This window comes from Stegodyphus dumicola, chromosome X1, assembly GCF_044657685.1.
Source record: "Stegodyphus dumicola isolate Sdum_Otavi_A_Nest chromosome X1, ASM4465768v1".
Taxonomy (NCBI): domain Eukaryota; kingdom Metazoa; phylum Arthropoda; class Arachnida; order Araneae; family Eresidae; genus Stegodyphus; species Stegodyphus dumicola.
The window spans coordinates 61821119-61839288 of NC_140780.1; the positions used below are offsets into that span (position 1 = coordinate 61821119).

Sequence of the window (18170 nt, forward strand, 5' to 3'; positions counted from 1 at the left end):
ACTTGCCTATTCAGCACTAACCACTCCTAAAGCCAGAAGTGGTCGTCATTTTACTGTGGAGACACTTAATAGCCGGCCACAGCTGTCTGCTATGAAAGGACGGACAGTTACAACCATGCCTTCTCCCAGATTTGAACCGGGGCCCTTTGGTACCGCAGTGGGCTCTCCTAACCACTGTACCATCTGGGGGATTAGAAGAAAGGGTTTAGTGCGAAGAAAAATTAAAAAATTATAAAAGTCTTGAAATGTGTCTCTGAACAAATTTCGTAAAATGGAATGATGCAAGCAATATCAAACACTAGAATGCAGTGAATAATAAAACTAGAAAACCAAAATTTCGAATTAAGGACATTAGTAAAAAATGACATTAATTGATAAGAAACTGCATATTCTTATTGAGGTCAAAATGTGCAAATTAATAAGTCAAAATCTTTGTGTTTTTAAATTTAATAATTTTTTTTAACGATTTATAATCCATCATTTGTAATTGGAAATTATTGCTCGCAGCTGCATAGTTGGACATCGAGTCATAGTAAATTGATACGCTGACAAACTTTGCAATCAACTATTTCCCTTTTTTCACTCGACTAGAATTAACTCCGATAATTTACCTAAATTTCTCTAAACGGCTGTAAGTTTTCCTAGCAAAATAAAATAAAAAGACCTATGTGGAAAAAGAGACAAACCTATGTGGACAGTGAGGACATCTTACATTTTAAAATAAGAAAAGCGTTAAGACTTTTTTTTTTCTTTGGATTCTGCATTTTGTATCCTTTTATGTTTCTGTAAAGAGTAAATTCTGTGAACATTACATCTCTTTCCTAGAATTCGCTTAAAAAGAAGATTTTTATACCAGGTGTACTTGTTGATTCAAAGCATCTTTTGCTAACAGGCCTAAGTTTATTTGATCTTAAGTCAAAAGAACGATCTCATAGTGGTAAATGACATCCCGAATATACCCGAAATCATAGCAAAAACGAAAGAGAAATCATTTTTTGAAATCTGATTGTATAGGAATGTAGTAGATTCTATGCTAAGAGTATTTTTACTGTAAATAAATGAGAATTAAAGTGTTATTGGAGAATGAAATAGAAGTTTGATCTGTGGAGAGAGAAGATTCGAGTTATATGTAGTAAGAAATAACAATTGCTACGAAAATTAATTTTTGGATAAAATTAATATAATTACTCGAATATAATAAAGCATATTATTAAAGTGTTATGGGAAAGATTATAGCGTTGCTATTAGTATATAAATAATCAAATTCTAAAAATTTTTTGATGCATTACATGTCGATGAGAAGTAATAGTTCAAGAATTCATAGCGAATAATTTTAGAGCAATAAGTTTCGGAAACCTTGTTACAAGTTTTTTGTAATTAATACTTGAAATTATGCAGTATATTATTAAATAGTGCTGCTTCAAAGTTTATACTGTTGCTATTAGAATGTTAACAGTCAAACATTTAAAAACTTTGAACTTTGAAATGCGTTATATGTTGACTAAAAGGAATATTTAAAAAAATTCACACACTCGATAACTTAAAAGCATCAAATTTAAAAATTCTTATTCCAAATTATTACGTCTTACAGTACTTTGTAATGGCACATTTTGTTTCTAAAATGTAATTATATTGTAATATTAAATACAGAGAAGATACGGTATAAGTGTAGTGATCTTGATTTATCGTAAAATTTAGATTATCACATTACTTATTTATAAGTTTTATTACTGTATTCCAAACTGTCAATTCTGAGTATTAAAATTATCGCTTATTAATCTACATTTTCTTTTTCAGGGCTAGAAACTTACACAAAAAATGTATCTACGCTAATGAGAGATAAAGAATCCAAGGCAACGCGGGACAACAGTAAAATGATGTCTCACAGGACAGAAGCTACACAACCAGCACCGGCACCAGAATTAGAAGCAAGTGACATTTCATCAGAGTTCAATGCTAATTCCCACTACATTTCCTTTCCTATCATGAGTACGCCATACTTAAGCACATCAGTTTCCACAAATGATCACGATTTACAAATCAACAATACCGGAGAATTTCTGATCGAAAAAGCTCCATCTAATAAAAATTCATTTCTCATGTCAAGTACTAAGATTGAAATATCCTCATCCTATTTGTTAGACGATTCATCTTATTTATTTAGAGATTCATCATATTTATTAGAAAATTCATTTTATTTATTAGAAGACTCAAATCTGATTGAAAGGCCTGCAGCTACTGAGGTGAACTCTTATTCAGTTATTCCATCTTCAAAAACAATACAAACGCATATATATAGTTCATTTGAAACTCAAACACATAGTCATCTAAAGGAACATCATAGCAGTGCACGAAATGAATTTTCAAGTGAAAAAGATCCAGTAACTGAAATCCATAGTTTCTTATCAGCAGATTCAGAGAATTCATTACTTTCATTTTCTGTGGATGAAATTCGAACATTCAGCAAAAAACCACTTAGTTTAGTTCAATATAAGACACCAGATATGACAATTTTATCTCAAGCATCAACATCAGAAAAACCAGTGACAGATTCCAACCAAGAAAGAAGTGAATACTTAAAGGACAACAAAAGCATAGAGGTTGTCCCTTCTTCAATTTCGAGCAGTTTAATGGTTGAATCACATCCCATTCCATTTACTAATAGCATATCAGAAGAACCTGAAGCCTCATACACTACTCCATTACAAAAAAATAATTCTCAAAATAAAAACACTATTGATAAATTATTTCATTCAGATAGTCTACAGGAAATTTTTCAAACATCTGTATCATCATCGAAATCTGAAAGTATTGCATCTAAGTTGTCTAACACAGCAGAGTTTCACGAAATCGTTGAAGATACAGATTTGCTAAAAAATAAGAGTTCTAGAAAGGAAGACCGTGAAATCGACGATATCATCAGTGGTATTATTCACCTTTTAGCAGGTAATGTGCAGCTTGTTCGACCTGCACCTAATATTATATCGACTCGCCCACAACAGATAGTTCCTGTACCTTCAACAAGAATAAACAACAGAGGTCCTATAAAATCTATTCCATTCAGTCGAACGGTAGTTGTCTTTTCACAGCCTCATAATCACGTTAATGTAGCAACACAGCCATTACCAAGTAATATTTTACCTTCATTGGCAGGAGGATCCCATCATATTCGACCATCTACTAAAGCAGGTGGAATAACTCCAACTGCTGTATCTGTTATTCATTTCTACAAACCAGTGACAAAATTAACTCCGAGTAAACAGGGGCATGTACCATTTATTGGAGAAATATTTACGTCAGAAAACAAACACGTTCATTCAAAATTACCTGCAGTAAACGAGAATGAGAAAGTAGTTTTGCCCATTCTCACGGAAGTTTCTAAACTGCAGAATGAGAAAATCGGTGGTGAAAACACGTATTCCCATTTCATTTTTTCCGATGCTGCTGATTCTTCAGTAGTATTTGTTGTTTCTTCTCCTTCTTCTAAATTTCAGCCGAATGCATATATGCCAACAACAGATACAAATTCAAATTCAGCTGCAAAAATTTCACCCACTAAAACATTTGAAGTACTTACTGATGCAACAAGTCAAAAGACACCCGTGCCTTTTAAAACTTTAACCGATTTCCTTTCGAAACCTTCCGAAATTTCTGATACAGATGAAATGCTCCCACAAGGAAGCATACAAACTTTAAACGCCCAAAATTTATCTTTCGAAACAGATCATGTACCTGTTGGGCCAATAACGGATTGGGTACCTATATTTGAGAGGCCATCAATGAAATTCAAGCCAGTGTCCATAAGTGCTAGTCAGTCCCCAGGTTCAACTATTTCTAATAATGATGTATCTATCATAGTGGAGCCAGTAATGTTTGATCTCACTGTAGGCAACTCATTAAACGAGATACAAAACTCTGAAATTCCAACAACACAGAGTAAATCAACATCCATTCAGTCAGAGTCATCAAGCTCGGAGCTTCCAAGGTTATCTACCTCCACTAATGATGGGAAAGAACTCATAGTATCCCAAACAATTACGCAAAATAAACTTGCCTTACAGGAGTCTTCGAAGGATGTGTCATTTACAGAAGGAAATAACATTAGTCACGCTCCATCTACTTCCGAATTCAATATCAAAAGCCAAATTTCATCTCAGATGTTTACACACGAATTAAGCAATTCCTATATAAGGGAAAGAACTCAAAGTTTAAAGATAGATGATGATATATCACATGTGTCATCAACTTACTATGCAATAATAAACACTGCGACAAGTAAAAATGATTCTTTCCTACCCTTGTACGAAGCAACTTCAACATTAAGTTCTTTCTTCCCAACACGGTCTAGCATATCTGCACCATTACAACCAAGCGTGCAACTACCTTTAGGACGGCCATTTGTGGTACCTGTAGACATGGAAGGAGTTCACCCGTTTGTAGGTGCTATCAATCCTGTCGGTCAAGATTGGCCATGGATATCACCTACATATTATCCAGGAGCATTTCCTTCTTCTGGAATTCAAGGTCAGCGTCCTAGGATTGACATTAATGACAATTCCAGAGAAAGACCAATTCAAGCTACAGCTTCCATAAAACCAAGTCTAACACCTATCATTCGAGGGCAACCACGACCGAGACCAAACACGATCAGGTATGTAGTGTCTATTTGTGTGTTTGTCGCCCAGATAGGAGCTTTGTTTTTTTTTTTAATTGGGGAAGACACGTTAGAAAGAGAATCTAATATATCACAATAATAATATAATATCTCTGTAATAATCTATAGAGTCATTAAGTTTTCGAAGCAAGAAACAGGAAAAAAATGGGAAATGCGCTCTCTGGGATTCGAACTGCTTCCTAGCCGGACGTGTTTCCAGTTACACCCCAAAGGGTTCCAATTACACAACAAGGTAAAAAGGGAAGAAGTACCTTACATTCTCTTACATTTAAAAGGCTAGTGGAGAGGTGAGGACCTAAACCCCAAATACTGGTGAAGACGAATTATCCTCCATCCATTTTAGTTCGGACGCCACTCTAGAGTCACTAGATTTGTCGAAGCAGGAAACATGAAAAACGTGCAATGTTCTCGCCGGATTCGAACTCCAAACCGCCTGATTGCTGGACAGACGTGCTTTCAAGTACACCACGAAGGCACGCGGTAAGGAGGGAAAAATTAACCTTACCAACAGTATGTGTTCTGCTCTATTCATTGGTTTCGTGTTCAAACAATTATTAATTTTGCCTTTAACTTTTAATGAAATATCATTGGGGTTTAGTGTACCGTCAAATTCTGGCAAAACGTTATACAGTAAAAACGTTTTCTGTTAACACTGTGAATTATTTTACAGGTAGCGAGAACGCGAGACAGTCTTGAAATATTTCTAATATTTATATCTCTATGAATGTTAAATTTTATAGGAATACAATGTAATATGAAACAAAAGCTTGCAATAGATGAGAGGTTGAAATGGGAAAATGTAAGAGTAACTCATGCCATCTTTTCATACTATGTACATTCCCCCAGTTTTCGAAAGTACTCACATTGATTTTTATTTCGCATCAGAAGAAAATTGATGTTATAATTCATTGAGATTCAACGAAGATTTCTTTCCTCATCCCAACACCATTTTCTTCTGTATTAAGAATACTCGCAATGCCCATCTATACTGTTTCTTTTCACAGTCTATATACAGGATGTCCAAAAAAGGAGTCCCTGAGTTCAAAATTCCTAATCTCGAAAACAAAGATCAATAGAGGAATACAACAAGTGGTATATTCATTGTGAAAGTTGTAAGACTGTTACAGAGAAATTTCGAAATAATAGTTTTAAAAGCTGCCAACAGATGAAGCTATACGCTGGCGTCTGGTAACTTTGGATTTTGAATGGAAACATGTCTAGCCTGTTTCTCAGTATTTTCTGCGTGCTGAAACGCTTTAAGCCAGTCTCTGCTGGAAATCTTTGGACTGATTTCCTTGGATTTTGCTGAATAATTCCAGAAACAGTGGCGACATTTTTAGGAGTAACTACAGTTTGACAGCGACCAAAACACCCTACCAGATCAGCCGCTACGCTGCATGTCCGTTCGACATTTACCGAAGAGCTTGTGAATGATTTTCACATCGGGTCCTTTGGGAACATTCAGTCGTGTTTGAAAACTACGCCTTGTTGCCAGAAGGACAGTGATCTAACCCCTGGTATTCCAGTACCATAAAGGCATATTGTTCAATGGAATACATAATTATCAACCTCTTTCTTCCGTACCCTATCTCCTTTCACACTCTGATAGTAGCTTTAGGCTGATACCAGCGTGAATTTTTATCACACTATTACTAGCACCTCAAGTGAGCCCAGCTAGGTTTGGTTTAGTTTATTGCCGCAAAACACACGAAGACTATCTGCTTAAGGGAAGAGATGCCTTCGTAGAGCACTTTCTAAGGGAACTTGGTTCGTATACATGTTACGCATGGGGAAAACTACGAAAATGCCCATGCAGCCAGCCCATTCGCCAGGATTCGAACCCCGGACCGAACTACCAGTGTTCAGTGACTGCTCGGCCGCTGGTGAGCCTGACTCCGGTCAGGAGAAACCTCACGTGGAAAACCCAGGTTCCGCTAGTCGCCGGGATTAGCATGCTAAATTAATGTTGTTTTCCAAATGTGTTTGCTTCAGTAGGTTCTTGAAGTAGAGTGATTACATGGACAACGAGTCTAGGAGGACAGATAGGATGAATGTAGGGTGAGTAATTGATACATAAAAGAGCTTTACAGTCCTAATCGCTATGAAGATTAAACTTGGATAACAGTACTGATGAGAGCATATCAAAGCAAGCGATTCGGATTGAATTTGTAGAGACATTAGGATTTTTTTTGGAAGCCAGAGAGATGAAAAATATGCAACCGCCTTCGCCGGGAATCGAACCACGGACCTCTGAAATACCGGTTCAGTGTGCAGAACCACTACACCACGAAGGCTCGCTAGGAAAGTGGGAGAAATACCTTATATACTCCCCTTTTTAGAGGGCGACTAGGGTTTTAGGGAACCTAGTCGCCAAATCCTGGGTGCGGAGAATCATCCCCAACCCTTTTAGTTCGGGCGCCACTGTAGAGACATTAGGATTTTTTTTGGAAGCCAGAGAGATGAAAAATATGCAACCGCCTTCGCCGGGAATCGAACCACGGACCTCTGAAATACCGGCTCAGTGTGCAGAACCACTACACCACGAAGGCTCGCTAGGAAAGTGGGAGAAATACCTTATAAATTCATCCAAAAGTGCAGTAAACAAAATACATTGCAATAGAATAAATAATAAATGAGGCCTATAAGAATAATTATTTTCAGAAGGCAGTCCATGAATCATAAGTGCTAGAGTTCAGTTACAGGAGCTACGTAGCACATCGAATGAAGCTCGGGGTCATATGGCGCGGAATTCTGATTTCGAATAATTAGTTAAAATTTAGTTTCGCCTTTAAAATATCTTCAATACTTTATTAAGAATTTTTTTTTTTTTTTTTTTTTTTTTTTTTAAATTCTGAGATATAACGCTCTGAAAAAATTCCTAAAAAATTTTAATTTTGCTTCAATTTAGGTTAAGCAGCAAGTCTAGCTGAGTAATAAATAAGAATTTTTTTTCACGAAATTCCATGGAACAGTAATGCAACTATTCAAAGTAAGTTTCAAATATATAGCGAAATCGCTAATCTATCAAAAACTGCAGATTTGAAAATTAGAGGTGATGGCGCTCTGTTTATTACTGGTATCAGAATAGTAATAATGGTAATAGTACACATTTTTACTTCGTATCATCTTTCTAGCCAACAAGTGCTTATTTGATTTGTAGGAATCTTGGTGAGAAATTAAAACATTCACTCGTTCACTCTTATGGCGCCACAATTAATTTTTCACTTCAGCACACCCCGATGGTATGGTGTTCCTCTTCGCTCGAGCTAGGTAAATTTTTCAACATTGTCCTCTCCTTAATTTCTGAATTCTTTATAACTTAACTAGATACAAACCAGCTGCATTGCCTGAAGTAGACAATGCACGTATCATACCAACAACAGGGAAGAGTTTTGCACAGTATACCATTGCTAGATATTATTTGTATAGCTCCATATTATTGCACATTACATCAGTTAGTAGTAGGATGTGGTAAATTAGGATTATCGCAGCTCAGTGATGAGAGCGAGACACTATATATAGACTTTTTCATTTCAAACTCATAGATAAGAGTAAAAAGGCCCATAATTTGAAAATACACCAATAAATCCTCTTATATTACACATCATAGTATTAAAGTTATTTCATTTGTAACTAAATGTATTTGTATGTTCAAAAATTTCTTTAAAGGCTAATTAAAATATTTTTCGAGCTTTGAGATTAATTCACATTATCAGAAGTGATAAAAGGTTTTTTTAATAATTTCCATGCATTTTTACGATCAATAATATTGAAGTCATACAATTAATAAAACTTGTAAAATTAAAATATAATAAGAATAATGTCATCTACAGCTATAAGTTAACATTACTCAAAACACACTGAAGCATAGAATGGTACATTGCATAAAAGCGTTAGGTGTTAATGCTGCATACTATAGCTTGCAATGTCTTGAATAATGACTTGATATACGCATCATAGTTCCATTGATATACGCTTCATAGTTCCATTGATATACGCTTCATAGTTCCATTGATATACGCTTCATAGTTCCATTGATATACGCTTCATAGTTCCATTGATATACGCATCATAGTTCCCATCACAGCAATAGAGACTTAAATCCTACAGACATTCCTGATTTTCTAATATAACATGAAAATATTACATTGCATTCCCAACACTGTTTATTACATTACGACATTTTATATTAAAAACATTAGCAATTTGCATGTACAATATGGTATTCATACACTGCAGGAGAAGAGTGCTCGCATTACTGTAATTGGCAGGTATTGTACGTTGCCTAAACACACTACATATATCCATTGCACATTGCAATATGATTTTTCACCCTGCATTACATATAAATTATATTGCTAAATATATTACATCGTACTAAGTCTAGGGAATAGTGGGAGGTTTTTATACTTAGTTCACAATAGTATGATAGGAGACATTGCACGTAAATTCGTAACGTAACATCAATGCATTAAATAAAGAAACATTACACCTTTCACACATTACATTAGTACATTGTTAGACATAGAATAAAGTGCTCTGAAATAGGTTATGTACATGCATTTTAATAATGCATTTACACATAAAATAAAGATACTCTCAAATACATTACGTACACACATTGAAACAATAAATTATCCTATATCAGCTCAGTTACAGCTTGATACAATGATACATAAAGCCAATATAAATAATTTTATTTGAATACTTAGTTTTAAATAATTCAGAAAACAGATTTAATTTTATGCATAACTATCTCTTTCGTTCCGATACTCTCTTTTCGCAGGCAAAGGTATTATTAGACCATTAAAACATGTTAGTGTTTCCTATTTCTTATTTTTAATCAGTTCAATGAACGTAATAGCGCTTATTAAAAAGCTCTCTAACCTTTATTTGGACTGTATTATATATTAATAATCAATAATAACAAAATAGTAGCAAATCCAAATCAGATAGTTGCAAATCAGTATTCAGTTTTAATAGGCTTTGAGTAAATTTGATTAACATGATTACTTTTAATGCGGTTTATATCCTAATAACTTTTGTTATTATTTACAACTGCTGCTATTAATCACACTAGTACTGATACATATGTCCGTTGGTTGTAAGATTTTCGTATATTTTCACATTTCATTCGTGATCCTTCGTTATCCAATTATCCTTCTAGTTTTTATCGGCATTACAAAAATTATCTGAAATTCCACAATGCTGTCCTGTGTTCCTAGCGAATCACTGATTTTTTTTTTTTTTTTTTTTTTTTTTTTGCTTTATGTCATATACCAGATTTACTTCAGTGAATGACTACTTTTATTTGCTTCATACTTACTGAAGTACTCATAAATTTATATGAATGGGAAAAGTATAGTATACGAGTAAATAAAAGGTGTTCTTTAATTGATAACAGAGTTATTCTTGCATTGAATAAGCATCATTTTATAATCATCTTCTCTTCCTGAAATTTGTGAAGAAATATACGGCCGGTTTACAAATGATTTCGGTGCGTGACAGTCGTGGTGACTTGTTACAGGAAGAATTTGTCACAAAGTCGGTAGCAAGTGTTTATTGACCTTTGCTGAGAAAACACGCAATGCGGTAACAAGTTTACAATGTTTCAGGATAGTTAAGATATTTTATTTCTGCATATAAAAAAGAAATTTGTAGAGAGAGAGAGAGAATGATCCTGAAAGTGACGAAGAATGTTAGTTCCGCTTGAAAGCACACTGTTGAGAGAGAATGCAGGGTGAAAATGAGTTACGCTTAACAGCGTCCAAAGAAATGCGGGTGTCCAAAAGGTATCATTGTTAGAAGTAAATATATGTTAACTTAAAAGGGTAATATTCTATACAAGATTTCGTTCAAATTTTTAGTTTTCTCAGCGAAAATCAATGAGAAATTTCAATAGAAACAGTAAAATAGTTTCATACTCCTTTAAAAAATGCCCTCCTTTAAAAAATTTGTAAACTAGAAAGCTTCTTAAACTAAGCATAGAATAATTTTTTATCTCATTTTGCTTTAGGAATGGTTATGGGTTAATTGTATTTGATAGGATTCGTATCGCAGGTTTAACTGTCATCATTCTTGAAAGTATAAAATGTGCTTTCGCCTTCTTTAGAATACTCAATAGATAACTTATAAGGTATTTCTCCCACCACATTGACGATCTTTCGTGGTGTAGTCGTCTGCACTCTGTGCCGGTATTCCAGAGGTCCGTGGTTCGATTCCCGGAGGAGGCTTTGTTAATTTTTCATCTTTCCTGCTTCCAAGAAATACCTAATCTCTCTACAAACTTTATTTCATTCCAGGTAATTATATGGCTTTAATACTAAAATTAATAATTTAGCTTAAAAGAACAAGAATACAGTAAGATATGCATACGTACATGTTTAATACATACGAATAGGTTTATTAATTCCTGATTTGTGAGTACAATAACTGAAATTACGAACTTGAATACTTGAAGAGAGTTAAACGTTTGTCGATAAATCTTCACGGGTATAACGATTAATTATGTATAATCCTATATCGGCTGTATGATCTGGACGAAACGTGTACGTATTTAACCTTAACCTTAAAAAACGTTTAATCTTTTAGATAGTTTTTCATTTTAAAATTTATAAATTTAAATGAAAAAATATCCTTTTTTTGCTCAAAATCTGCAAAAGATTTTATTTTTACCTATACTCAATGGTAAACTTAAACCAGTTCAAATATAAACTTTCCTTGTACTTATTGCATTCTAATCTTGCATTTAGTCGTCAATTCCTCAGGATCGTTTCCTGGGAAGATGACCACGAGTCAATGTTTCCTCCTTTGTTTTTTAAAATGGACTTTCATTCTTCTCTCCGGAAGTTGTTCCAGAGAACATTTATTTTCGTATACGAACGATCAGCACTTAAATTGACACAGAAGTGCATGTTATATTTCTTAGTATATTATAAGAAAAGCCCTAGGACGAAAAGAGAAATAACTGGTCAAAGGAATAATTGTGCTAAATGACAGTAGTAGACTGATGCTGTGCTTCTAAGCATCGCACTGTATATTATCTACCTTGAGTTTGTGCTATGAGGTAATGGTCATCATTCTTACGTTGTGATATACGATGGTGAAGTTTTGGTCCTGGCTATGGTCCATTATTTCTCGTTGCAAAGTTGGTAAAAAAGGTAATTGTAGCTCTTAGACGGAATGCCAGGTGAATGAGCTGATTATTTTTTATGTAAGTTGCTGCATGTAAAAGCAATCCATCCACGACAATCACATTTTAATGCATTTGCAAGTAAATTCCACCACCATTTCTTATTGTGAGTTTGGGGACGGGAGCTGCTCAGCATTATACCTGTCAGGTCAAGTCCACTCATCATAGAATTATATTTATAAATCAAGTTATTATTGCAATTAAATCCACGTTTTCCCGTGTAAATATTTTAGTTAAATCGATTTGAATATGAGCAGAATAATTTGAAAAAACTATCTCTACAGAATTATCATACCATCTAATCATGAATACTGATCCATCACATTGGTAATCAAATGTATCTCTTTCCGTTTTTTTTTTTTCTATCCCTTTAGGAGGCATCAGTTGACAATTTTGGCTCGTATAGTTCTTATAGATTTTATGTTTTTCTTTGCACAGTCCTTCATCAAAACATAAGAAATAAGAATATTATAAAAAAAATTTCTACTTGAAAAGGGTTAATAACAATTGACAGATTGTTATTGATAGTCCTAATACCAATGTACCAAGTGCCCAACACCAAGAAATTCCCTTTTATAACAAGTGTTATTGATTTTGATATTTCAGTTTCAGTTTTCAAAATCGTTAAGTCAACAGCTTTGTTTATACAGTTTAGCAGTCGTTTTATAGTATCAGTTATATTAGAATAAGCCATAAAGGCTTGTTTTAAATCTTCCGCAAAAATTTCAAAAAGCTGAACCTTCTTTATTTTCTTTGAAACTAAACAATTTACTTCATTGTTTCATTCATTATAAGCAATGAAGCAACTAAACAAAGAAACGCCATGTCTTACTTTAAATGTCTACGTTACAGTCTAGACGACGAATACGGTGTCGAATTTTTAATCCGTCCAGCAATGTGTGTAACTGCTCCAGAAATAACCGTAATAAACCAACAGTATAATTCCGGTGCAAATCCACGTATGGAGAGAACAAGGCAAAATCTTAAACCATGCGTTTCTTCAGTGGCAACGTTTTCGAAAAAGATTGATAATACCGTACATTTCATTTTCAAACACCTTTATTTAGTATCTCGATGCTTTTACAGTGGGTCTTTATGTATTCAGTCTGTACCAAGGAAATGTAAGAAATTGCGTAGCCATTAATACTCAGTTTGCGTAATTTGGAGTTTGTTATAGGGAAAACAAGAACTTAAATTATTGGAAGATAGCAGAAGCATGTGCAGTAACGTGAACCTCAGCAATATTTGAAAATATAATTGATGCTAATTCGTCCCTTAATTCAGCTGAGTTTTTTATAAGTAATGACAACTATGCGATAAAAAAAAATCAAAGAAACCTGGTATTACTTTTAATAGAATTTCATGAATATGTAATAGAAATATCTCGATTTTGTCTTTAGTACAATACTTAGTTTTTATGAAATATTTTCAAAAAAGGCAAGAACTGTCAAATTTATTGCATTATCTTCAAGCGACATTTCAAAAACTCTGAAAGTTTTCAATTATTACATGAAAAAATGCAGACTTCAAAATTTAGAATATGTTTGTACTATTTGGAGAAAACTTTTCAAGAAATTTAGAAACTTATATTTTACATTTAATTTGAATATTATATAATATTTCGCTCTAATATTTCCAAATTACATTTTTATGTATTGTTTTATATAATCAGATATGAGAAGGTTCATGAACCCAATGACGTGGCTTAGTGAAACCCAAAGGCTGTGTTCTTGAAGCAACTTATTTGCTTATTCATACATATTGTATACATTGTACAAAATTTATCTTTCTTTCCTAACGTTCTAATGCTTTTTCTCAAAAGGCTTAACTATCGTCAAGCCTTTTTCTTCTTCAAGGGAGGAGGGAATATGTAAGGTATAAAATATAAAAGAAAATTACTAACAAATTACTACATCAGTTGGCAATAGCCCTTTTAATTCCTGATTTTATTTGCCTGCATCTCCTCTCAAAGAATAGGTACTGCGTCACTGATGTCATTAGTTCTATCCGCAATGCGAAAACTGTTGCCCAATCTCTGTTCAGGATTCAAGCACAAGCCCTGCTGAAGTACGCAGTCTTTATTTTATACCTTCCCCTGCTTGAGTAACTCACATCTCTTCGCTTAGCTGTATCTTCTACTATTTAAAATGTGATCAGGGTATATAGAATTGTGGGCGCTTATAGCACACATAATATTGTGCCAATCAAGAAGATATGTCTTAGTAGATTAATCGTCAAGAAATAAAGCTGTAGGTTGTTAAAGCACGCTGTGATTATCCAAGCATTATTGCGGGTTTCCCAATATTCCGTCTGGTCATGACGCAATTTGTATGTATGTAATATGTACCAACACTCCCATAGTGAAAAGTTAATTGGTGTCTTCTTCTGCAAAATTATATATATATATATATATGCGCGTGTGTGTGTGTGTGTTTATCTTGTTAATAAAAATGGCCTTCTTCAGTCTCCAGTTCTCAAGGAAACCCTCTTAAGTTAGTTCTATATTCTGTATCATTTGACAATATTTTTCGTTTCCTGACTTTTTTATCTTTTAGGTTACCTATAATTTGTAATTTTTCCCCTTAATTACTCATTTGCATTACCTAAGCTTACTCACGGTTTACTAAATACTGTCCGGTCTTTACCACACGGTTAATGTTTGTAATACCACACGCTTCTTTGAATCACTAGAATTAATTTTTAGCTTCTTCGAATTTATTTAGTTATTATAAAATTTTTTATTGCTTTTTCGAAAATATTTTTACATTTAGTACGACTAATCGATCGCTAAAATAATAATAAAAAAAATCATTATTTTGGTACTAAGCTCCAACTTTTCCATTTGTTGAAGTGAAACGAACTAAAACATCACCTGAGATTAATTTTTTGGTGAGTAACCATTGAAATTCTTTTTCGGATTTAAAATCCAGGCAATTCGATGATTTTTTCCCCTCCTGGTAAATTTTTCTTTTTACTGCACTATATTTAATGTTACATTAGAACTAAAACTACACCTGAGGTTAATTTTTTGGTGAGTAACCGTTGGAATTCTTTTTCGGATTTAAAATCCAGGCAATTTGATGTTTTTTCCCCTCCTGTAAATTTTTCTTTTTACTGCACCATATTTAATGTTACATTAGAAGCTTTTTCTAATTATTTTTTTATTATGATGAATCAATTTAAAATTTGTAATTTGCCTAATTTCATTACTTAGTACATTTTAGGCTTAAACTTTGGTTTCTCTAATGTTACAGAATTTAAGAGGTAACTCTCCTTCTTACTTTTTGCATTTATTTTATGTTTTTTGAATCAATTTTTCATTTGTTATTATTTTTTCCTATGTTGAATTGCTTCTGTTTACATATTTTTTTTTGAATTGTGTCAGCTTGAACAAAATATAATTTTTATTAGTATTTTAAGATTTTTATTTATGATTTGATGCTATAGTCTTGAAAAAAATTTTTACTCCGGCCTTGTGTGGTTCAAATTTTCATATGTCATTTCTTTCCCATGTGTTGTATTCCTTGTATTTGCATGTTTTGTTTGCTGGACTTGGTCTGCTTAAAATAGGGAAAACAATTTAAGTTTGTTTATGATTTTTGCGATTTTAATGATTTAAGTAAACTTTGGAATTTTCCCACTACTTACTATGCTCTGTAGGGGTTAGACTGATGAAGACACAGATTACTTTGATTAATTTTCTGATATTATATCAAGTATTAAACTTTAATTTGTGCCTTTGTTGGTTAAAGAAACAGACTGATGTATTTACTTCTTTCGTTGCACCAACCCCCTGATGACGATGCAGCGAAAGATGTAAATTTCCTTTCTCCCTTTTTCGTTTTTGGTTTAGAGCCCACCAGCGACCGAGCGGTAAAATCGCTGAACACTGGTAGTTCGGTCCGGGGTTCGAATCCCGCGAACGGGCTGGCTGCATGGGCGTTTTCTGGTTTTTCCCATGTGTAACGTGTATACGATCCAGTTTCCCTTAGAAAGTCCTCCACGAAGGCATCCATCCTCTTAGGCAGATAGCCCTAGTGTGCTTCGCCGTATTCTCAATACACCATTTTTGGCTTTAAATACTTTTTGCACCTTTCATGCAGTTTGCCACTGTGTTTCTAATTTATTTATTTATTTATTTATTTATTTTGCATATGGTTTGTTCAGAATGGATTTTTAAACTTATCATTTTAATTAGTTTTGCTTTATTATTACCTCTTGTTGCTGCTTCCAGTGCGCAATTCGATTAGGTTTTGAATTGCTTTTTACTTTGTATTTATACATTTATATCTATATGTTCAAGGGCACGGCACTTGCTTGGTAAGCTTCAATCGAGAACAGACGAAGCCATCGGCATATTGACCGTCGCCTTTCCGTAAACGTTGTTCAGGGTGCATTATAGCGGGTAGGCCGATATTACACCCGCAACAAAATGGGATAGGCAGCAGCAAATATTGGGGCCTTCTCTGGAATTCGAACCTGGGCACAACATTATAGCTTCCTACACCGCTAACCACATACCAAACAGAGAAGCTTACTCTATATATTACAACTAAATATATTTTGCATGGAAAGGGAATTTGCATAAGATCATTATTTTCGTTTAATCAATTTTTATAAAAGGATATGTTGTTGCTGCTAAACATTGTCTCTGAAAGTAAACCAATAACAGTAGGATTTAATGCATTGTTGCTTTTCTATTAATGGTTATAAGCCGAACCTCGAATTTAATCTACAAGCACATATTCATCCAAAAATAATAAGAATAATTCTCCATCTTAAAAAATGTGTACTCTTTTGCATTATCATTTTTTACAATTAAATCGGGGAAAAATGAGAACGTTAAATTGATAGCAGGCTTTGTAGTACTCTGCGGGGAAAGATCTAGCGCAGATAAATTAGTGTTTCGGATATGTGGATCAGTGAAATTTATGAGGTAGAATTCTGGATTGGATTATGGCAAAGCACTCGAGAACTGTCTTCTTGTCAGAAGAGATGCCTTTGACAAGGAACCTTTGAAAGAAAATGACTGTTGTTGACTTACTGACGTAACTGACTCATTACGCATGGGGAATACTACGAAATTTCCAATGTAGCTGAGATTTTGTTTGCTGAGACTTGAGCCCAGGTAGAACTGTAAGTGTTCAGCGGCTTTACGCTCGACCATTGATGGATCTGCGATATTTAGGCACATTTTTAATAGAACTTTATTTTATTACTATGTGGAGATTTATTTAGTTTTACTAACAGTTAATCTTTAGTTGAAGCAACTTTCCCTTCAGTCTTCTTGCCAGAATGTTTATAAGCTATCCCGCATGTATTCAAATGAGGTAGAAAGAAGTGCTATTTAAGTTTTAGAAGGTGATTTTAAAGCGTTTTATGCCTGCTTGAAGGCCACGTTGCTATTTTGAATTACGAGCGATTTAATTCTCAGCCGTTGAGTGCTTCTAGCCATTAAGCTTGTGTCCACCGACTTCTATGAGTCAGAGCCATCCTGCGCGTTAAATTATCCAGTGAGCCGTTAGGCTAAATTTATTACATTCTATTTTGAGTGTTGGCTTTGTTTAAACCCAATTGGAGCCATCTGTGGAATTCTATTGAATGAATAAAGGGCTCTTTACACCCTTCGTCTGACTTCTTGTCGTCAATAAGACCTGAGAATAATATCCATACATTCTTTTAAGAGCCGGTTAGTTTATGCTCGCGAAGGGAACGAGACTCTATAGTTAAACTCCATACATTAATTTTCTTTCATATTAAGATTAAAGTTTTATCATCTTTATACATTCAACCAATTCCTAATTCTATTGCACGATTTGTCCTTTTCAGGATTCGTTTATTTATTTATTTTTTCTTTTTTTTTTTTTTTGTTTTTGTAAAACTTACATTTGTAATAAGCCAAAATCGTAATGAGCAATTTTGTCAAAAGTAAATTTTATGGTGCTTTTAATTAAAAATTTCACTGACAGAACTTACCTCAAATGTATCTCGCATGTAATTTTTCTAATTTAAATTAAAAGAAGGTCTTTTTTAATTAAAAAAATGCATTTTAAGAGTTTTCTTTTGAGTCTTTAATTCAGGCCATTTATAAATTAACAAAACTTAAAATACAATAAAAACATGTTACGCGAGGAATCATCATTTTGTGATATAGCGACTAGTTTTTGCAAGTTTAAAGAATCTTAAGGAATCTCGTCCGGCTTTACAGCAAAGTTGTTTTGTGAAAAATATGATTTCTGATCAAAGATTATATTGAGATGTATATGAAAAAGGGTCGATTTTTTTTTAAACTTTTCTTATCTT

General features: G+C 33.8%; 1 protein-coding gene across 1 annotated transcript in view; it reads left to right on the forward strand.

Moving 5' to 3' along the window:
• LOC118197406 (uncharacterized) overlaps positions 1-18170 on the forward strand; it is a 103056-nt gene that overhangs the window by 40932 nt on the left and 43954 nt on the right. The window contains exon 2 of the mRNA XM_035368914.2: positions 1798-4651. Within this exon, the coding sequence (XP_035224805.2) occupies positions 1798-4651 (2854 nt within the window). The remainder of the gene's footprint in view (positions 1-1797; positions 4652-18170) is intronic.